General features: G+C 30.0%; 1 protein-coding gene and 2 long non-coding RNA genes across 8 annotated transcripts; 1 reads left to right on the top strand and 2 right to left on the bottom strand.

The window, feature by feature from the left end:
- Positions 1 to 41: 41 nt before the first annotated feature.
- LOC122568880 lies at positions 42 to 22553 on the top strand. 5 transcript variants are annotated; one of them, XM_043729142.1, is made up of 5 exons: positions 42 to 624; positions 5178 to 5464; positions 15290 to 15583; positions 18548 to 18691; positions 20717 to 22553. In XM_043729142.1, exons 1-5 carry the CDS (start codon positions 351 to 353, stop codon positions 20972 to 20974), a joined length of 1257 nt encoding a protein of 418 aa, XP_043585077.1. In that variant the 5' UTR covers positions 42 to 350; the 3' UTR covers positions 20975 to 22553. The 5 variants fall into 5 exon arrangements, with proteins under 5 accessions (XP_043585077.1, XP_043585076.1, XP_043585079.1 ...); XM_043729141.1 differs by having other exon boundaries at positions 15290 to 15652; XM_043729144.1 differs by having other exon boundaries at positions 15290 to 15662; positions 20717 to 20920.
- Positions 5322 to 10030, bottom strand: LOC122568889. 2 transcript variants are annotated; one of them, XR_006317238.1, is made up of 3 exons: positions 9817 to 10030; positions 5583 to 7319; positions 5322 to 5519 (listed from the first exon to the last, which is right to left on the bottom strand). It is a non-coding gene; the product is annotated as an uncharacterized LOC122568889 (long non-coding RNA). The 2 variants fall into 2 exon arrangements; XR_006317239.1 differs by having other exon boundaries at positions 5322 to 5516.
- Positions 16851 to 18554, bottom strand: LOC122568897. Its single transcript, XR_006317256.1, has 2 exons — positions 18394 to 18554; positions 16851 to 18305 (listed from the first exon to the last, which is right to left on the bottom strand). It is a non-coding gene; the product is annotated as an uncharacterized LOC122568897 (long non-coding RNA).
- Positions 22554 to 23834: the final 1281 nt, after the last annotated feature.

Raw genomic sequence — 23834 nt, 5'->3', positions numbered from 1 at the left:
GATTCCTCCTAAAAATGTTATTTTAATCCTAACTCTTATACAATTTATAATAAATGCTTATTAAAATAAAACTAACAAGAGAAATATAGTAGCTGTTCCTAGATTGTTTTAAACAAATATACGAGATATAAAAGATTAAATAAAATACGAATATTTTATACAAGACACGAAGAAAAATAATAAAAGAAAGAAAAAGAGAAAAAAAGAGAGTTAAATAAAAAAGGAAGCTCATGAGAGACAAGAGCAAATAACTAAACGTTCCTGGAACGCTGCATGGTAAAGAAACAGGAAGGAACAGGTGTGTATAGTGATGCATTAAAACGCCTCTAGCGGGAGAAAGAAGAAGAAGCATGGAGAACGCAACGATTGCGCTTGATTCGACGGTCAGAAGTCAGGATTCGAGTAATTCGAAGGACTCGAAGGAGTCGTGCGCATCGGACTCGAAGCCGGAGAGTTGTTTGGAGTCGAAGCACTCGAAGGAGATCCTTATCTCTGAGAAACAGCAACGACAACAACAACCACGAACACAGCAACATCCGGATGATCGACAGAAACTGAGGAGTACGGAGCCTAAAGATGATTCGAATCTTCTGATGTTCACTTCTTGCGGACAGTTGCTACTTGGTAAGTCTATTTTTGACATATTTATGTGTAATTATTTAAAAAATTATTTCATATTTCATATATGGTCAGGTTGAAATACACAGGCTCAAAAAAATATTCGCACACCTATAGACATTTTCAAGAATATATGTGCGTTGCTATACTTACATGTACTATACGAAACATTCTGAATTTTTAACTAGTATTGTCTATAAATGGCAAACTCGCTTATTATGATTTTATATTCGTCAAATTTGAAACAAATCTGGGAATATATATATGACAATTAAATGACATTTTTCAATATGTTGCCAAGGTCATCACCTTGGGTAGTTTTGTAAAGGTTTCATATAGTTGCGGGTCACCGCTTATTAAAAAGTTATTATTAAAAAAAGTTTGTTTTAAACTTATTTTGCATTTTCATATTGCAGTATCAATAAGTAAAGGAATAGACGAAGGAGCGATTTCCACCTCAAAAAAATGTCTAATCTGACCTGACCCAAATCTAATTTTCAGTTAATTCGAAATGAGTTTAAGTTAGATCTGGGTTAAATCTAGATTACCTGGGTTACCTGGGAAAAAAGGTCTCGGTTATTCACGCTCTATTAAATATAAATGGTATGCGGAAAATTACGCACTTTTGTGTAAACTTTTTTGATAATAACCTTTTAATAATTAGCGGTCCCCATCTTAACAGCACGTCAAAACGTTATCGACATCGGAAGTCGCTTCCTGTTTGTGAATATCCAAGTTATATTTCACAGAAACCACAAAAGAATTTAAACGTTCAATAACATTATCCATTATATTAATAGGCGTCGATATTCAGCGGGACCATATTTAATACTTGCTTAAGATAGTTTCATATTGTATACTAAGTTTTTACTAAATGCATGTTCACAATAAATATCTTGTAACTGCTATGTACATTTCTAGATTGGTTTCAAATTTATTCGATATGATACTGATAGTGACATCTTATAATGTTAATGACTTTCAACATACAATATGAACATAACAGTTCTTTGCGATAAGCGTTCAAATACTTTCGTGAAAGCGTATAATTATTCTGGATAAAATACTAATGTATTATAAACTTTATGTAGTTTTACTTTTAGAGATTTATCAGCATATCAATGTTTATTTGAAGAGTATGATAAATTTGCAGAAGGCTCACTTTTGCGGTTGATATCAGAAAGTAACTTCTGGAATCATTGAATTCTGTGATAATAAAATAGATTGAATGGTATCAGATATTTTTGTAATAATAAACTTTATGATTACTTCATATTATTTCATTATGTATTCCTAATCTTCCGTTAGGGCAAAAACAAACTTAAACTGCGATAATACCCATCGAGACAACGATCTACAGTGAGATCCGTTATAACGAGAGGCGTACCGAGCGAAAATTCAAAGTCGATTTTCTCGAAAACAAAGTCTCAAACGAAAAATTTTTATTCTATATTTTCGACTTCTTTTTTCGCGTGGAATCACCCCCTTTCCGCTTGTACCACCAGTTACCAACCACCCTGTATAATTAGTATCATATCAAATTGATATTGATTATTTCATCTTATTTTACTTTCTGACTATTACTCGAAACAATAATCTGAAAGCTGTTCTATGACAATCTATAAAATCTTCAAGGTACAAGAAATGTATTTTTAAATCCTATATTGTAGAAAGCAACAGAAATAAAACTCGTTATAGTATATACAACTAATTGAATTACATATAAGCATTTCTATACGGTATATTATATATTCTATACATAGTATGTAAAAATTGATATATTATATATATTCTATATTTTATGCAAAGCAATTTTTAATATGATTTTTAAAATGAATAAGATATTAGAGACAAATAATTAAATGGCGCGTGTATAGCAAGGGAAAGTAAACATACTTGAGAGGCGTATTTCATATCCACTAGGATAGAATCTACGTTTGAATATAATTTTTTATACATCTATTACTTCGATAATTATTCCAAGACTTCTTAAATTAATAATAAAATTAAGTAGATAATAAGTTTAATAAACACGTTAATCAGTACTGTTAGATTATCATTAAAGAGAAGCTTCTTACTTTCTACAAAAATGTTAAATTTCCTTCGCTGTATTGTATGCAAATTTTACATTAGAAAACTGGATATTTAATTTTATCAGCAATAAAGTAGTAGCTTTTCCTTTTATCAACTCTATCTCAAGTTCTCAAATAAATTTCTGCAATTATTAGCCATTTAGACAAGATAATATCGCTTCGAAAGTTAATTAAACGTTTGTAAATAATGTTAACATGAAAATTGATTAAAAAACGAATAATTAATTCAATATTACATACAATATATTATAAAATAAAATACAATCAGTAATTTTTTCTAAGAAATCTAATTTTCAACAATGACACATTATTTGTGTATTATTTACATACTTGGATAAAATAACAAGATAACTTTCATAGTCGAAAATCGATTAAAATCTGAATGACTGGAAGAACCTGTTTCATCGGAATTAATTCAATTATGTAATAACATTACAAATTCACAGCAAACGTGTTTGCCAGCCGTTTCAATATCAACAAATAGCGAAATCCAGATTAATTAAACGCGATCCTTAATAGCGATCAGTTATTTAATTTCATGTAAATACCCATGTAAGTACAGGTTCATTCGTTCCTCATCATCATTGATGATATAATAATCCATATTGATTGCTACGAAACGAGGAAAAAAGATATCTCAATCGAGAAGTCTGAATATTTTAATGAATGAAATGCAAATAGAGAGAGAGAGAGAGAATCAAAAACAAAATTATAGAAATACAGTACAAAATACAGTTATTAAAATTAGTTTAACACGTACTCTACTTAATTTTTAGTTTAATGATACATATTTATATCGCTCAATTAGGGAATTATTTGCTGGAAAATCTAGTTCTCAAAATCGTTCATATCACAGAAATTACACCAGAAATGCTGTAACGTACAAAATATGCTATTTTTTTTTTACAATTAATTCTTTATTTTGCAAATATCAAACACGGTAATTATTTTCAGTAGCTTATCTTTAATAGGAGGAATATTTCAAAATGTCTTTCAATCAGATTAATTAATTTTTGAAGTTTCAAATGTTAATATAATCAGCCTGTGGGAAAAATGAATAAATAATTTATAAAAAGAACAAAGTAATCTTCATACATGTAGATAATTTTTAACAAGCAATTTTTACATTAATTTTTTAATTTTTTTAATTTTTAAATAATTATTGTTACAAACAGATATTACAATATTTATTTCTGTACTTATTTAAATAATAATGTAACCTGTAGTTTATTTAAATATGAACAATTTATTACGCACAATCACAAAAGATCTATATTTTTATCAAGTCTAGGACTTTGGTTATCCGAATTGATCACGATACGCTGTGGAATCGAATTTTTCAGAAATATTATCTATTCCATATATTTCATCATTTTTTCTTATTTTAAATAAGAGGCAGAAGGTCATTTAGTTTCAACTATTTTATAAATATTAGTATCAAAGAGCACCAAAGCTTTTGAATACGAATGTAATAATTTCTTTAACATTCTGCTCCTGTTTTTCAATTTTTCTTGCAACAGCCCATCTTTAAATTTTTGATTACTTGATGTTCTGATCATCGAGTCCGTAGTAGCATTAGAAAACATTTACTTACGATAAGAAAGCAAAAATATTTTTGAAATTATCATATAGTACATAAACAAGTAAGTCGAACATGCTATGATGCGGTTTCCACTTTCGCGTAGTATCTTGATTGGTTTGGATTTCTATATATGAAAAATACACGAATTTCCATTGACCGGCCGAGCATACATTTCTCCAAACTGCATAGAAATCGGCGTAAAAGTGAAAACATTTCACTTAGAAAGTCATACTTGTGTAACTCTTTCCGCGGGTTTGCAAACCGTAGAGAATTGCAGCGCTGCAATTCATTGTTATTCGATGTTCTCTGGCGACACTCTAATGAATATAATTATTTCAATGTTCATGCGTGCTCTGTTATTTGCATAGAGGACAAAAGTGAATTTCATTGTAGAAAAAGAGAGTTCTTAAGCCAATTTCATATATTTTAAGAGGACACTCATTTTATCTTTCACATTGCATTGTGAATCATAATTTAAGAACGTTTCAAAAAGTTGATTACTATGTTTTAGAAGGATCAAGTTCTAAATTGAAAGTAAACGAAGATAACCATGTATATGTATAATTCTTTGCAACAAAAAGATTCCTAGATTTTTCAAATATAGTAACAACGTAGAATCCTTTCTAATTTTGAAGACTATGTTTAAAATTTTACACATTTAAAAAATTAAAGAAAACTTTTTTCCTTAATTTACCTTTAAAATCAGGGTATCTCATATACTTCGTGTTTTTTAATTGATATCTTAAACTTATGCAATTGTAATCTTATACTTGTATAACCCTGTATATGATTTACATTTATATATTAAAACTTAATTGAATCATGTTTTAATTGTGATCATCCTAAAACACATTGTAATATAAATCGATTTTAACGTTTCTCAGGTGTAGTCCTCGTAGTATTCGGCATCCTGGTGCTGGTCCATGGCGCTGCGTTAGGCGGTTCCGGTGCAGGATTGTGGGCAGGTGTGGGTGCCCTTGTCGCAGGAGCGTTGGGTGTTGTCGCGACGCTTGCAACATCGTCGAGCAAGACAAATTCCAGCTTTTCCACGGCTCACCTTGCAGCGAGCCTCGTTGCCCTTGCCCTTTCGAATATGGCTGCAATTACGGCCTTGACTGCTATCGTCAGAGACTCACAGAGGACACCGGAAGTGACCTTGCTCACTGTTCCGGTACGTATTGTCTGTACTTTCACCGGTACCCTCCTTTCCTATTTCTTTTTCTCTGCTGAACATTACTGTATTATTGTCGCACTACTGAAACTTTAATTACTATTTTGCTACTACTTACTTTTGTTCTCTTTTCCTTCAGTTAAATTCTTCATTATTTAATAATCCATAAAATTATTTATATAATAAATAATAAGTATTGAAGTAATGATCAGATAAATGCTGGAGAGGACATACATATTTTTGTTGAAAACTTTCAATAATTGTGCTGAACTATAGACGATATAATTATAATAATATTTTGTATTATGATTTGAATTATAAGATAACATTCATTGAAGATATATCATGTGAGCCAAATCTTACATCATTGCCAGGACAATGTTAAATTAAATTTCATCCAGATAAAAGTTGTATATATTTAAAAATGCTTTTTCATTAAACTAAAATTTATTTATCAAAATAGCTTCACCTTTGATAAAATATTCAATGCTTTATTATATGAATTAAATGTTTTTTTCAAAAGTATTACGAATATTAAAAAATTACCTGAAATTCTTATCGAAAATGTATTATTATTTATCACTTACTAATAATAAGTTATTATCGTCTCCACCAGAAGAATTTTACCAAGCTAAAAATTCTCGTTCATACAAAACAGTGTTTTATTCCATCTCTTTCAGTCAGTACCTACTTTATTTATACTATGTATAATTTAGGATTATTTCAAACATAATATATGCATACCTTAAAAAAATATCGCTAATATTACAAAATTAATTAACATCACATCTGTATTCGTGGACATGATTCTGATTCATTATAGAAAATTTATATTTGTATTATATTATTCGTAATCTGTATGCAGAGTCCTGTTTTATGCAAAAGTTAAAAGAAAATATAGAATAAAATGTTTTCATCCGAGGCTCAGTTTTCGAGAAAATCGAGTTTTAAAAATTGTCGAATATAAAGCTCGCTTGCATATGTATATTATTCGGCTGGACTCTGTATATACTTCCAGATCTCTTGCAAACTATACCAACATGAGCATGAGAGTGCAGTCTCGTAACAGTATTAATGAAGTTTCAAAATGTTTCCTATAACACACATACTATGTACATCTTTTCATGAAAGGTATCTACAAGTGATCAGATACTTTTATAATCCTGTGTACATTTTCAAGTACCTATACTAATGTAATGCCTACATTACATACATTTACAAATAGCTAAAAACATCATCTAATTAATAAATTCTTCTTAGTCATAAATTAGCACAGCTTATCAAATTGGTGATTAACAGTACATGTTATTAATTTCCACCTTACTGCGCCAAGAAATTGGAATTTTTCAAGCTAATAAGTTAGCGGAAATGGATAATTATGTTCCCATTTCACTGGTGTACACGCGACTATCTTTCATGTAACATATCGCATCTTCAGTGATAACATTTCAACTCCTCGAGTTGCATTAGCAATCGCCGTAGATATATATTATAACGCGAAGGTATCAATTACGATCAATCATTAGTGAAGCGATAAGTATAATTCAATGCCCGAGGGAGATTCTGTTGGCGCGTGCCTATTGCGCGAAGCTACTAAGAAGTTAACGGTGACTTCATCAGCAAATTATTACCGTGATGTCGTTGAATACTGCTCTATGAACGAGAAGCAGGTTTTGATAAAAATTTCTCACGTCGATAGAGAAGCTTGTGTAAAGGTTAACATAGGATGGATCATCTTACTTTATACTTTCTTTTCTTCTATTTTCTATTGAGGTGTACTACCAGTCGTAATTATTATATTAGAACGACCTGGATAGTTGATGGACATTTTTTAAGAACCTGCTGGGAGAAGGATCTGTAAAACGAAATGGTGAATTGAGTTTTACTTCTAGTTTTTAATATCAGCTATGTTTCAATTGATAACTACAACGGCTCTTAAAGAACTTTATTCTTTTTATATTTACAGAAGAGATAAAAATTTGTTTTTCTTTTCTTACAGTAAAGTAGAACTGTATTATGAAATTTGGTAGAATCTGTTTTCAAAATATACGAATTTTATGTGAACAATATAGAAAAAAGAACGCGGTAAGTCACATTTTCCATAGGCAATTCTAAAGTTATAGAGCTCAATGCGTTGTCAATTGATCTCACATTGCCAAAATTGTTGTTTTACTTAATTTTAAAAGTACATCCATTTCTCTACCCTTTTTATGATTCTAAAAATATTGCTCATCATAATATTTAAATAACAAATGCCTTGATAACTGTATCTTTAGCTTCTAAAAACCTTCATCAATTATATCTTTGAATCTATATAACAGATTCGTCGCACGTTTAGCTGTTTTATTTTAAAACATTCCCCTTTAGTCTTAATATGACATTCAAATTAAAAACAGTCGACAAACATGTACTCATCATGTTTTCTCCTATGATTTTCATATACTGAATGTTATACTGAATTTTATTAACTTTCTTTTACTTAATAAATTTTATATGTGTAATAATCCAACTAACGTAACTTGAAATTACACTCGACATCTGTATATTTGCCATAGAGCTGTAGACACCTTTTCTGGTTGATATTCGAATATGAATTTCGATATGAATTTAAGACCCATGCAATTTCTACGTTAAAATAACATTCATTGTATATATTAGCGATTGCAAGGAATCTTTACTTAGCTTTTATTATAGAAATGAAGGAAAGTATAAAATGTGGTATAAAATAAAGTATTGCTTGAAATAATTATGAACTATACTGTATATGAGATACATGGTTGCATAAGTTACATATAAGCTGATAAAGTTTATTATAGCAATATAGTATAATGTCTGTATCAGATTTGGACAAATTTTATTTAGAATAAAAATAGAGAATAACAATTTCAAATGATGTGTTATTTCAATCATTTAATTTGTTATTTTATTATATTTTTTATATAATTTATGATTTTTTTTATTATTATAAGAAATTATTTAGTAGAAATAACTTTGTTTTATGTGAAAATTAAATAAAATCATTTTGAAGCATAATATATTCTATTTTGATTCATTTATCTTTCAAATAATATAATATGAAATTTTACACACTATATTCTGGATATTTTTGGATTATAAATAATAGAACCAAATCATTTTAAAACGTAGCACCATTTGCTCCCACAGTTCTTTTATTTTACATATAAGTAAAACACTGTGAAGAAACTCTATAATAGTATCGGAAATCGTATGAGAAATTATTTGGGGAACCGTTTTTTCAGATAAAAAATAAAACAAAAAATGCGTTTCGTTTAATAATCAAATAACGAAATAATTGTACAAATAAACTAACGCATCATTTCAAAGTAACTTCAAAAAGCAAATAAAAGAATGATCAAATTGAATAAATCAAAGATAAATTAATATTTAATTAATCATCTTTTTAATATTTTATTGAAATAATACCCAACTCTGATAACTCTGGTAACCTAACATAAGAAAATAAAAATTAATGATTGATTAAATTAATTAAACCTTAAAGGCACGCGATGCCTTATTCTACGAATAGTCGCGAAAAGAAATCTTTATAACCATATTTTGACTATCTCAAAACGATACTTTTCTCATTTAAAGCTTACCGTCAGTATCGTCCATAGTTTAATAGTTTACTTTGTCGCTGCTCGCTGTTAAAGAAACTCATTAGGAATTTTTCAAAGGTACCATAGAGGTATAAAGAATTTCATTTTTTGAAGGATTTTTAAGGCCTAAGGATGTGGAGATGATAAAAATTGTATTAAATGAACAAAACACATGTCCATATCTTGTACCCCTTCATTTTCTATAAAATTTGTTAAAGCGTTTTTTCTTTAATAAGATATTCTCTCATTTCTAGTAAAATAGAAAATAAAATAGAACTTTTAGATGATTACGTTGTTTAATAAGTAAATTAATGCTGTGGCTATGTAATTTTATATACATCGTATTGAAATACCAACCATGTAAACTATGAATTCTGCGTCTCGGAGATGCATAACATTATGAATGAAAATGAGATGTGCACTTTCTTATTTTACGCTTCGTTTCATTTTAATAAAGGAGACATATCTTCATGTGTATGTTACATCCGTAAATTCTGCTTTACGATACTCAATTTTATGAATATGAATGTAGTAACAGTGTTACGCGTATATAACGCATAGCTGTAGAACGTGTATACATAAAAACATAATTTTCATTATTTAAAATTTTATTACTTCTAATCAGAAAAATCATAATTATTAGCAGTCATAATTCCACCCTCTAAATGATAATATTATAGACACCTCGTAATTAATATATTATATAACACGATATATTAATATAACACAACTTACGCAATTAATTAGAATGACTAATTTTGCCCCTTTGTTAAAACGTCGAATTCATGCAAGTCGTGTATGGCCATATTGCTTTCTCATTTTCGTAATCTCTTCGTTACTGTTGTTATTTCTATACTCAGAGGTAGCATCACAATAGCTATTATTATATTGAACGGATAAATCTATCACACCGTTCTGAGCCAAAAAACCTTTTATTGCACGTACATACATGAACTAGGGATAAAAACAAGAGACCAACTTAAACCTATCGATTAAATCTATCGATTGTAACTAGAACTATCTTCTAGTTACTATTTCTTGTAACTAACGCATCTGCATATGGATGGCGCGCACGAACTCACGTTGTCATTTTCAACAGTTATCTTGTTATTTGTAAAATTTCAAAAACTTGACATTAGTGCTGAATATCTCACAAGATAGTTATCTATCGATCACAACGCTAAAGTATCTTTGTACAATGTATAGATAAGTAGGTAATGATTTCATTCACGTAAGCGATATGCATGTAAGTATTTGTAAAAAGCTTTTTAAAGTGAAAACAGAAAGGGACTAACGTAGTAAACGTTATATTATATTTAATGCTTAAACTTGTAGTGCAATGACAATCGTTGATCGATTCATATACTGATTAGTAACCAACGTCGGTGGCCCAAATTCGTGTCCGATCGTTTTCTCATTCATCGGTCGGGTCGACGAGTTTCGGCGTCGCAAACCAACCAGAACAGGGCTTGAAACCGTTGGAACCGTTTGATCGCCGGAGAAAGTTTCCAATGCCAAGGCTAAAACGCGGTCAGGGCACACACCATCGTGAAATTTCACAAAATTGCTTCGCCTCTAGACTCCGATGGAACGCGCCTCTTCCGGTCAATGATCTATTGCGAAATACATTTTTCGAGATGCAGTAACCTGGATTTTAAAGAATTCCGCGAGGGAATCGATGGATCAGAACTGTACCGTTTTAAAGATTAACAAATCGTTATAGTGTAATAGGAATCTAAAGAAGCTTCATGAAAGTTTCGTATTTTAAATAGTTTCGTATTTGATAGGTTTTTATTTTCCAATGTATATATCAGTATATCTTTTCCTGTTTCTTTCAAGAATTTGATGCAGTTTATATGTGAAAACTACAGGTAAAAAACATGATATTTTATTGCGAGAAAGAATTGTTTATTATATTTAATGATACAAAATATTTCAATTTCATAAAATTTTAGAAGATTGAACGATGGAAAGAAATGATAACGAGAAAAATATCGAGGAAATTCTTGCAACTAAATTGGCTGTAAAAATATGTGAAGGCCTGAGATGAAAACCATGATAATTCATATTATATATCATTTATGGAAGAGTAATTTAAAAATACACTGTCAGGCAATTCTACATGAAAATTATCCTTTCATTTTATTTTGGAATTAAATATGCGTCTTGACTTCTTGGATAGTTAAAAAATATTAATAACATTATTTTATGTGGACTAATATTCATTAAGTTAATCTGACAAATATACTAATATTACTCGTTCCTTACAAATTACTGTATTTTTGTCATCTATTTTTGAAAGATTTATATCTTTGAATCTGTCAGGTTATTCCCTTCGTCAACTGTTTCATACTAAAATATTTCTTAAAAAAAAAAATTAGACAATCTTTTCATGTTTTGTACGAACTATATAGTTTTATATTATTCTCCTATTCGACATTTATACCTTGAATTTAATATTTTGAAAACGACCGCTTAATTTTACCGAAAATTTATACAATTATTGACCCATTCAATTACTATTCTTCTATAAATGTCAGTTATTATTTGTGGAGCTCAGTGGAAAAGCAAACATTTTTATTGTAAAAACTTGTTCGTAAAAAGTTAAACTTTAATAATATGTATGCGTGTATTCGTAGAGATGTACTATTTTAAGAATTCATAAATTCTTGTAATGTAATAGGAATCTAAACAAGTTTCGCGAAAGAGTGGATTACGGAATTAATGATGGATTGAAGATGTACAATCTCAAAGATTCATAAATTCTTTTAATATAACTTGAGTCTGAGCAACTTTTTAGAAAAGAGAGGATTGCAAAAGCAATGATTGATCGAAGGATTTATAAATCTTCGGATTTAACTTGAGTTTAAACAGCACTGGAAGAGAGGATTCTCGAAATAATAATGAATTCGTAGTACACCGTTTTAAGGATGCATAAATCCTTATAAGAAGATTTGAATCTAGGAAATTTTTCACGAAAGCAGGATTATAAAAATAACAATGGATTAAAAGATTTATAAATCTTCGTAATTTAATTCGAATCTATACAAATCTGTACATTGAAAGGTGAGAAGGTGAATTAGAGAATTAATCATGGATCGAAAGTATGTTATGTTAAGAAAGTTAAGAAAGTTTGTGTTAATTTCAAAAATGGTAATTTGAAAGATAAATGCACTTATCCTTTCGAGTGAAATGATCGAAATATGGTAATAAAAGAACAATATTAATATTAAACGATAAGAGTTTTGTGATAATAATTTTGTAAAATAATGTTAAAAATGTTGTAGCTTGCATATAAGTTTGTATATGTTTGTTGGGCATGTATTTAACATACTAATACTAGCATAACAATACTAATATGAATTTTCAATGAAACTAATAAATTTAGGGCCAATGTAAATTCTGTAAATGTTGTTCAAAATGTAAATATTAAATAAGAAGATAGCACAAACTTATTTTAACTCTTTTATAAAATAAATACTTTGGGAATAGAGAAAAGATCCACATTGTCTTAAATTTAAATAATGTAGAAAGAAATTCTAAAAAGAATAATAAAATAAATAGAAAACTTTCTTTAGTTTAGACGTTTTAACGTCGCATCAACTCCACCACGTGGTTATTAGCGACGACAATATTAGCAGAAAGGAATTTATTATTATTAGGATATTATTATTATTATTATTTTGTTAAAGATAAGGTAGACACGTCCTTTACTATTTTGTCCGCCAATTCATTGCAACGGATGCCAACATGTAATGGAGGAATATTCATCTATGCAAAGATAACTGTTTCACCTTCATTAATTACGGAGTGATTTGTTTCCAATATATCAAATACAATGTCATCAGATCACTATACTTGATAAATGTGATAGTATCCCTGTTATCGGTGAGAACACTGTAGTTTTTGCTTGATCAATTATAAGAAGTTAAATTGCTATTAATTCTGCTAATTTAATGCTAATATTGTTAGGTAATATAAATTGTAATATGTCATCTCCATAGACGATAGCACATTCTGACCCTGTTTTAGAAACCGAGCCATTAATATACTTTTATGGATCCTGAATATTTATTTAGGCAAGGTTTAATGCCTTGAATGATTCAGGATTCGGTTTAGAATAAGTTTGGAGATTGGAATTCATCGAAACATATTTGAGTGACCAAGGAGGAATTTTGGAGAATCTATACTAATAAATTTAAGTCAATTTAACATCCAATAACCGAATTCTATGTTATTTGTATAATATCGCTAAAAAATTTGTCAAATATTCTTACTGGACAAATTGTAAAGTATCTCGGAGATGCAAAAAGGGATATTATTTATACGTATCGTACTTTTTGTGTTTAATTAATTTGTTGTTATTAATGTTAAACGAGTCTCAAATGTAACGTGGTTGGGTCAAAGTAAATAGACTTTGACGAATATAAATTGCTATAGTTTCGTTCAACCGCTTGACAAGAGAAAGTCTTCCGAAGTAGGTACTCTGTACCTGTATATTTATCTTTACTTTTCAGCCGAAGAAGTACCAGCTTACCATTCTTCTACAGTAACGTGCCTCGTTAATTATTCCGAATATTTCATACGTCTTTGTACCTCATTTGTCCTTCATCGGGACAGTATTAAACTTTGTGACCCACCTTTTTTTACCAAAAGATTTTTAAAACTCAATTAAACCTCACACTTTTATCAGACCAAAAAGATTGAAACTTACTGTTTATATTACGATATAACGATATTAAGTTAATACATTAAGTTACATCATATTTTTGTGTGACATTCAATGCGATGAGGTTGCAGGAACAATAGGAGGAGAAACTAATAGCTCAGCTGAATATCGAGTGTCAAAAGTTTCAAGATAGACATTTCTACGTGTTTTTAAATACTAATGCATTAGTTAAATTACATATTCCATAAGCAAATGTAGTCGTACGTGTAAATAAAGTTTTATTTATTATTTATTTGTTAAAAAATATATAATAGACGTACACATATTGAGTAATAAATATATAATTGTATTATACCATATAATAAAAATTATTCTATATTAATTATAACAACAAATTATTCTATATTCTATATTCTAGTGATAATAAAGATTATATATCTATGAATCTTAAATATATATTTTACAATAAATATGCACTAAAATTTCTTTTTAAAGATAATTACCATATTTAAAGTCGAAAAAAGATCATAAAATGCAAAAATTTATAGAAAGTCTAAGGTAATTAATAACCCAGCTTAATGGAAATAATCAGATGTAATTATCGCTAATGACCTTGTAATTAAAGTAACATCAATCATTAATAAAATAAAAGTACCATATACCATTACAAATTGCAAAGACCATCATTTATAATATACTTCTAGTATGTTATTATAATTTTTGCTGTCCAGTGAATCTTCTTTTTCTCCTTTTTCAATCTATTTAAGAATAATTGTGATATACCTTTGTTCTGTAACACTAATATCTTCTTTCTAATTCTACCGAGAATTTTACACAGTTTACATGTAATAGGCTAAAACTAACAAAATTTACATCTTTTGTACTTACATCTACTTCATAATTTACATCTACTTGTAAACATAATAGCGAAAAAAACGACACTTTAAAACAGGAAAATCTACCTAGAAGAGGCTCATAAGACAGACTGACGAATTGAATAAATTTGCAAGTTTTTTTTAACATCAGCTACGTATGAATTAATAATTATAATGAATCTTAAGAAGCTTTGTTTCTTTTATGTTTACAAAACGAATAACAATTTCATGAGAATTCAGTTACTTGACTAGAAAAATGCAATCGATATCTATACAGGAGACGTTGCGAGCAAAACTAGACCAACCTCAATATTCAACAAACTGAGTAATGTATGATTTAAAATAGACGTGTGCACACAATATTCAATGCAACAACTAATTTCTTATTATACTATCTAGTGTTACTAATTAGTTTCTTATGTTGTCTAGGTTTAATTTGAAAAAAAAAATTAATTCCTCCTCTTTCGTACAATTAACACAGCTTATCGAAATAAATTAATGCTTAAACTCATATGCAGAAAAAGCTGTGGCTCACTTTTCTCAGATAGGCCGTCAGCTGTACCATAGCGTACCAGGAAGAGTTAACACGATAGAATCGAATCACACAGCTAACATAGTAAAAGAAAACGATAAAAAGATACAAATAACTATCGTGTTTTTACAGGATGAAAACAGTGAAGCAGCTGATGTGGAGAATAGCTGGGCCGGCCTATTGGCAAGCATCGGTTTGCTAGTGACCAGCGTGGCCGAGCTATTGGTTTCGGGCTACAGCTGTCTGACCTTGACCCCGAAGCTCTGCGGATGTCTTCGAGCGAACAACGTCGACGAAGTAACAAACGATGGTCGATTGAAGACCCGTAACATGGTCCATCAGTGGGTCACCGCTCAGAACCACGTGCCGAAAAGTCAGCCGATTTACGTGGTACAGCCGATGCTACCGATGCATCCGATGATCCAGGTGAGGCCGGATCCTCTCCCACGACCCTTCGTACTCGGCTACTACGGCTCGACCTCCGGCGAACTGGAGGTAGGGATAGGTCAGTGACACGCGAGCTAGAAAGTTCAGACGACAAGCGTCGAGAGAAACTCCGAGCTCCGGGCGATCTCCGTGCCTACATTTCGGAGATGCACGAGCTCGAGGTGCAGGTGTTTCTGTGTCAGCAGGATAAAGCAAGTCAACTTCTCTCCCGCCTCGCTTTTCGGATTCCCCTTTGAGTTCTCGAGGATGCTCCAGGCGTAATACATGTTTGCGGTCTGAATGCCTGCGAGATTCTTGCGGTGAATAGTTGCGATTGGTTTCGACCAGGAATGTGTGCTATGTTTATTCTCTCGTTGGTGAAGTTTACTTTTGTTTGTCGAGACGTGAGATGAGATGGTTTGTTTGGTGATTAAATAAGAGATCGGAAAGGAAGTTAATGTCTGGTTGAATGATAGCGGTAGATGATATGGAACATACAGTAGAACCCCATGTAACGCGGTACTAGCGCGCAGAACGTGATCAAAACATTGTTACTGCCCTCGTATAACGCGATTTGGACAATAACGATGAAAGTAAAATGTTTCTTAAGAAAATAATTGGAAGAAAATATCTGCGAATAATGAATATACCCAGTTCTGAAGCTGAATAAAATTCAACCAACAGAGAAGCTGTGTCAGTATCCAGAAAGTGATATTAGTGGAACCTAATTTTAAGCAATAATATGTTCTCTCTCTATATATATATAAATTTCTTCATTATATATTATATGTATTATATGTGTGTATATGTATATGTTATATTATATTATATAATGATGAAATTTTTATTGTACAAAACTAGAATGCATATTATCTTTTGTTGCATGAAAAAACTTACTTAATTCTAACGTTTTGCACTACGAATCCATATATAACACATATGTATAGCGCAGAATGTAGCCGCGTTATGAGGGACAACTCTACTGTATTTATTTATTAATGTTTATATGGTGAATGTCAGAATATTTAGCGAGGCTATGATAAGGAAGTCTACTGTGTTAAATATAGATTCCATAAAGCTTAATAGTATAATCCTATTTTAATGTAAAGATAAAGAATAATAAATTCTATGCCTTTTTATATAATACAAAAGTGACTGACCTACTCGTCAATCGCACAGTCCAAAGCGGTGTACCTAGAAACAGAAAATTTGCACAGTATACTTCTTTTATGACGTAGGCATGAGATAAAGAAAGATTTATGGAAACTACAGATCCTAAAGGGGGAAAAAAATGGGTCAAATTTTTTTACAGGATAACCGTATCTCTGTGTCCACTAAAGTTAGAGACGTGAAATTCAGCATGCAAACTTTCCACTAGAAATAAACGAACATGTGTTCGGGCGTTTTTCGAAATTCAACCCCTAGAAACTGTTTAAAAAGAGTTTAAAAAAATAGTAAATATAAATCCAAATACTGTGCGGCCAGTTGGTTATATTGTAAAGTAAATTTAATAAGATCCAAACTCATGCTCGTGAATCACTGTACGTGTCATCTTCTTTTAATTGTAAATGAGTTAATCAGAGAGAGCTTGATGTGTCATGCAATTTTAATGGTGAATGATTTAGAATGGATGCAGTGAATGTATTCTATTACTTTGATGGTGGTTGAACTTATTTAATAAGATACGGATATCGTTCTATTTAATATACTGAAGTAGATTAGGCAGAGAGAGGTTGATATCTAATGGAATTTTATATTAGTGGCGGATGATTTAGAATGGATACAGTGAATTTATTTTATCTATTTTATAGGTGATCTAGTTGTTGAATTCTATTTGATGAGATGTAGGTGTTGTTTTGTCTAACAGTTAAGTGGGTTGGGCAGAGAGAGGTTGATGTTTAATGGAATGTTAGTGACGGGTAATTTATTGCAGATATATATACGACATTGATTAATGTTCGTTTTTAATTTGAAAGTGCTTTGCGGAATAGGTCATGCAGTGAATAATATGATGTGATCTGTATCAAACTAAATGTTACTTTATATAAAGTATTAAGTTTGATATAAATGGATCAGTTTAAGTAATTATCTTTGAATCGCTTCTTTGCTTACGTTATTTTTTTCAGCGATTTTATAGTTTAGGTGTATTGAGTGGTGATACTAGAATCACTCGACTTGCAAAATTGATAATTGCGTTTTTCAATTTACAGCAATTCTCTTTCCATTAATATGTTTCGACGTAGTGAATACTTTTCTAACATATTGATAAACGTTCAATGTTATGACTGAAAGGTAAGATGAATTATTTTTATAAAAAAAAAAATGAACAAAGGTTCTTCCTTTTCTTCCTATTCGTTTCAACCTATTTTTAGAGATTTTGCAATATGCAAAAATACGTGATAATGTATAAATATTTCATTACATATATTTCAGTACCATATTTCATATATTTTAATTAATATATAGCATAAATAATTATAAAAAATAGTAGAAATAATTCTTTGATATACTACACATTTAATATACATTTTTGGGTAAAGAAGAAAATATTGGTCTTCGATGAACCGTGATTCCACTTAAACACATACAAAGTACAAAGTATATACCAGCTATCGTAACCAAATATTAAAAATATTTTCCTTCCTTAAAAGATTCAAGTTTTATAACGAAATCTGATCCCTCGTGTTATACACATCTCAACCATCATCTTCACAGTGTATTGCTACAAAGATTCAGACAATCTGTGAACATTACAAGTGTTACATCTCATCACACAAATATTACATTGAATGTTATTACATATAACGTACTCATTAAAATGAATTAGCTATGAAAGCAGAAAATAGATATCTTCTATCGAAAAATCTTAATGATAGAAGTTCCTTGTGAATTGAAACTTGCTAAAACTAAAAAGAAAGAAAAAGATAACAAAATAATAAGTTAACAAATTCTACTTTGTGACAGTCGCCTTATGCAATGCCTGGCGCTCCTGCAAAATTTCCTGGAGGATTCGTGCCTGCTGGACCATTACCCATAGCTGCCCCAGCTTATGGTGCCGTTCCTATGCTACCACACATGCCATACGCAGCTCGTCCTCCATCGCAAATCGTAGGTATCCAACTCAGCGTAATACTCCGTTCGTACTTCATTCGCGATCTTTCACGCTAGAAAGTATCGCCGTGTCAAAATAACCATCAGTATCTTTGACATCGATTTCTGCCGTTTCCCTTTGCATATATAATTATATGCGTAATCACGGAAAAAATTCCTGAACCGTTCTTGCCGCTCCTAATTGCTCTTTCGAAATCTTTCTTGGCAGATTTCAGTATTTGTGAAAGCGAAACGTAGCGAATTCTATTCTTAACCCTTTCGCTTCGGGTGCCGCTTATGGGTGGCGACGATCGGCACCCCATGTATCAGGCATACACCAGTGCCATCTGTAGTCAATAATATGTTTCTCGTTACCGGCAGAACATTTTCTGTTGATTTTATTGACTAATTTACTTTTCGTAATTAATTATATTAAACATTTTATCGTAAAGTCTATGTAATAGATTACCTGTAATTGTGTAAGCCTTTTCATATTAAAGATGTAAATTATACTTATCATATTGGAGCAAAGATTGTTTTATTATTGTTTTATTCAGCACAGTTGTTATTTAAGACTTAGGAAAACATTTATACAGCAACCACGCCACTGTGCGCATTTGTGGCGCGCGCCTCCGTACAGGGAGAGCACTTAGGCGGACTGGACTGCCAAAGCGAAAGGATTAAGGTTTCCTTTTGTACTTGAATTGATATGGAAATTAGATATATCTTTGTATTACATATAATACGGAAGTGTTCTTAAGATTGTTGAAATTTCATGGAAAATGGTTAATCCCTTACTTACTGTGGCTATAAAAAGTATTACTACACCATTGTGTTTCTTATAGCACTTACATATCAATTAATTAGATTCTAGAATATTAAATTTATCGCTTATTCTAATTTATATTAAAATTATCGCTTAGTTAGTAGTTCTTTCATAAAATGACTTCAAAAATTTCAGACTGTGAAAATTAAAATATAGAACCTGAGAAAAAGAAACGTTTCATTTAAAAATGAGAGTATGTGTCAGTACTTTTCGTGGCCACTGAATTTATTTGAATTCACTGAGAAAATAATCGCTAATAAAAGATTGTATTATAGAATATTGTGCCAAAATGTTTTATCAAAATTCAAACTCTTGATAAATTTATAATATGACTATAATATACACATATACCTATATATAGCTCTGTAATGTCATATAATTAAACCATCAGATTTAAATAATTGTAATATAATTCTAAATAATTTCCAAAGCAGAAATTCATAAGTACGACCTGTTTTCACGAAAATAGGCCGAAATAGTATTTTGCAATTTAAAGCTTCGTATCTTCGAAAGAAATTCAAAACCAATAATGTAATGACATAAACTCTTCCCTTAATTTCACATGCACCGTGTCATATTTTATTCTCAAAAAACATTCCTTACACCGATTGATTGCACGAAATAATCCTACAACGGAACGACTTTTATTTTTATTATTTCTTTAAGGCAGACTAATGAAAGTAAAATGCATAACTACTGTATTTTCATTGTTGCAAGGAATAAGAATAAGTACATAGAATAGTAATTTACAAATCAATTCAATTAATAAATTAACTATTTACTATTTTTAAGTGTTTTAAATAATTAAACATAAAAACAAAAATATATGTGAAATGTATATAAGTTTAACCCCATAACCTACAATTTAAATTCGAGAATTTTGGGCCGAAAACGAAAAGAAGCTTGCACAGCCTTCGAACCATTCGCACGACTTGTGTAGTACGTACCACGAGTGATGCCCATAATATTTACGATTGGTCGGATCATCTACTACGGTCTATCCCCGTAATATTTACGTTTGGCCCGATCATCGTACTACGGGCTATGCCCGTAGTTGTAGGTTAAGGGGTTAAGAAATATATTTATTAGACACATATATCTAAGGAAGAAATTTCTTTAATATAAATTTAATTTAGATACAATATAATTTAGTATACTATCGTTTATATTCTTTAAGAATAGTCAAAGGAATAATGAATAATGATATTTAATTTTAGATTCGACCAAAGCAAAAACGTCACATAACTGTGGAACACGAAGACACCACGGAAAGGAAGAAACAGACTGAAAGAAAAACGGAGTCCCCAAAAAGGATGTCTTCTATAGGAGAAGACCAAGTAGATCTAGCTCAAACATACACAGGATTGGACAAAAAAATTTCAGAAGAATTCATTTCAATCGCTATGGATCCAGAAAGAAAGTCGAAAGCTTCCAGTAGTCACGGTAGTGAAATCGGAACCGCGAAAACCTCTTGAAAACATGATATCCACATTTTCAAGTTGTATCGTGTTACTTTCGTAATTAATGTACAAAATTCTTCTACATTTACGCATGTAAATGTGCATAATTTAGTATTAAAAGAAGAAGGTTTTTTATCATTTCAATTATCAACGCTTTGAAAATTTGTTAGACGCAAAATTCATTGTATGATTATAATTGTATTAAAGAAGCCATTTGAAGACTTCTCTCGAGGCTCTATTTTTTTCTTTTTTTGTTATATGAGCGTACATCGTTACAAGTATATACAGGTACGCATTGAAATTTTAATTAATTGTTGTTGTAGATATTAACTATTGACCTTTGGTAGCCTAAACTGTTCTAATGAAATCTGTTTAGAACAGAGAATAGATACATATTGTTGTGTTTCTAATTGTATAAAAATGATTATATTTAATAAGTAAGATTTAAAAAATTAGTAAATTTATTTATTTTTTATGGTATTTTATACCAGCTGTTGTTTATTATATGTACATTATTCATTGCAAAATGCAGCAATATGTACTTGGAAAAATAACTTAGGCTTTAAAGGAATAACATATAGCTTTGTGTATTTGTTATAAAATAATTCCAAAGGTAAACTATAATTATAATATTTCACTTTATATAATGTAAGATAAAAGTATAAATTCATTTTAGATGCACAAGACTATTAAAACGTTACATTGGAAAATGAATACAAAAAATTAAAATATTCTATCTATTTTTAATGATTGAAAACTATCTGTACTTAAGAACTAAAGTTTTATACTGCCAAAGTTGTCTACATAATTTTTTAGTACATATTAAAATATTATATATATTGTATACATATATACATATATACATACTTAATTCTTCTACTTTATAAATTTGTAAGAATAATTTTACAATTTTTATACTTGTGCTAGGTTTGGAACACATCCTGCAGAAGAATGATAATCATATTTTACTTGACTTTTTATTTTTCTCGCGAGTCACTAAAGGTTCTTACAAGTAACAGCATTTCTTTGTTTAATTAATGAATATATCATGATTTATTTCTTTGCAATCTAATAAACAATATAACTTAACTTCAGAAAAATATAAAACTGAAACTAGCTGTACAGATATTGCATTTACCTTTTAAAACATGTTTTATCATGTTTAATTTAAAATAATGATTATACAATAATGTATGAAATCAATATCAATATAGAATTGCAAAGAGCTAAAATGAAATACATTAAAATGTTTAACACAATCTTTGGAATGTGCGATTGCATATAATAGACTAAACCCCTAAGATATCTGATTTTAAAATGGTTTTTAAAAAATATGCATAGATATATTATTAATTACATATAAAGAACGTAATACAAAACTTTACTATTTTTATTTGCATAAAATTATTCGAGTCATTTGTAATTATTGCTTTCTATAATTCAGCCTGTAAAAAGTTACACGTGATGCCGATTTAATATCGCCATTCTATTGTATAGTCGTAACGTCACTGCTCGAAATTAATTCGACGCGAAATCCATCGTGTATATATATAACGTGTAACATGTCATGAATAAATAAATTTAAAAAATAAAACTTGTCGAACGTAATTATTATTAACAAATAATGGACACGAAATACAGCACACTCGCCTTTAAATACTGAACATTTTATTAATGAATTATAAATAGCCTATATGCAAGTATTATTTACATATTTAATTCGCTACAAACTGCTTACAATTATATGTAATCACATATGGCGTATATCTTTTAAAAAAGATGTACACATATAACTAACATATACGCGAAAATATATTGTACACGAAATATAAAAATATCTCACATTCTTTTAATAGGAATAAATTTCACTGTTCACTGTTATTACCGTTGTAACATCCCCGGACTACCAACTACCAGGATGAAAAAAGATTTTTCTAAAACTATTGTTATTATTTTTATTTGTTTTTAATTATCTCGTAGACTTCCAGTTCCGTTGTCGGTAACAAAATTCCCTCATCTTACGCATATAATTCCTCCTCGTCCAGCTTATTCTTTTTCTGGAGCACGAAGATAACGGCCCTGCCACCACTATTCTTTTGTGACATTTGAGGTACCTGATCTGGACGGAGACACTTTCTCCTATAAGGTGGTGTCTGGTAATATACCGTAATTTTCAGCACAGTCCCAACAAATTCTCCCACCTTGTTGGGTACAAATATGTATATATAGCTTTCAAATAACAATAATGTATTTTTCCTCGATCAACCGTTCAGAATATTCTCGGGGCATTCTTTTTTATCCTGTTGGTCCGGAGACGTTATATTACTACTTATTGTTATCACTATTATTTCTATAACAAAATATATAAAAATACATGTGTAAAACCATCACAATTATTCGAATACTTGATTCATAAATACATAAGAATACATCATACACAATACCATTAAGAACAATACCTTATCGTGAGTAATACATAACATAATGTGACAATTCTTTTAAATTCGCGATTAAGCGAATGAAATTATATTATCGGCATTCTTTATTTTATTTATTCTATAAGAGATACAAAATTTGTTCAAGTAATCTTCGTTTTATGTAAAACATATATAGAAAAGCACGATAGATTACAGTATGTGTATCCAGTTATATTTTCAACAAGAAGTATAAGGCATAGATTTTTATGCACTGTTACTATGAATAATAGTAACTTTTGTCAATGTTACTATTATTATTACTGTTGTTGGTATTCAAAAGATGAAAAGAATAGTTTTTAACATGTTGAAGTACTTTAAACATTTTAGAATATAAATGTAAAAATACTTCTATGAAAAAGCTATTGCAATTTTAAGTACTTGGTACCTAATTCAACATT

Source organism: Bombus pyrosoma, linkage group LG7 (genome assembly GCF_014825855.1).
Source record: "Bombus pyrosoma isolate SC7728 linkage group LG7, ASM1482585v1, whole genome shotgun sequence".
NCBI classification, from domain to species: Eukaryota; Metazoa; Arthropoda; class Insecta; order Hymenoptera; family Apidae; genus Bombus; species Bombus pyrosoma.
The sequence above is the reverse complement of the archived record's forward strand: the minus strand, read 5'-3'. Positions and strand labels throughout refer to the sequence as shown.

Bases quoted from the DNA above. Each gene is read 5' to 3' on its own strand.
- LOC122568880 (XM_043729141.1), top strand. From the start codon at position 351: ATGGAGAACGCAACGATTGCGCTTGATTCGACGGTCAGAAGTCAGGAT. The intron at 15,653-18,547 runs GTAGGGATAGGT...ACTTTGTGACAG, and splicing joins CGACCTCCGGCGAACTGGAG to TCGCCTTATGCAATGCCTGG. The intron at 18,692-20,716 runs GTAGGTATCCAA...ATTTAATTTTAG, and splicing joins CTCGTCCTCCATCGCAAATC to ATTCGACCAAAGCAAAAACG.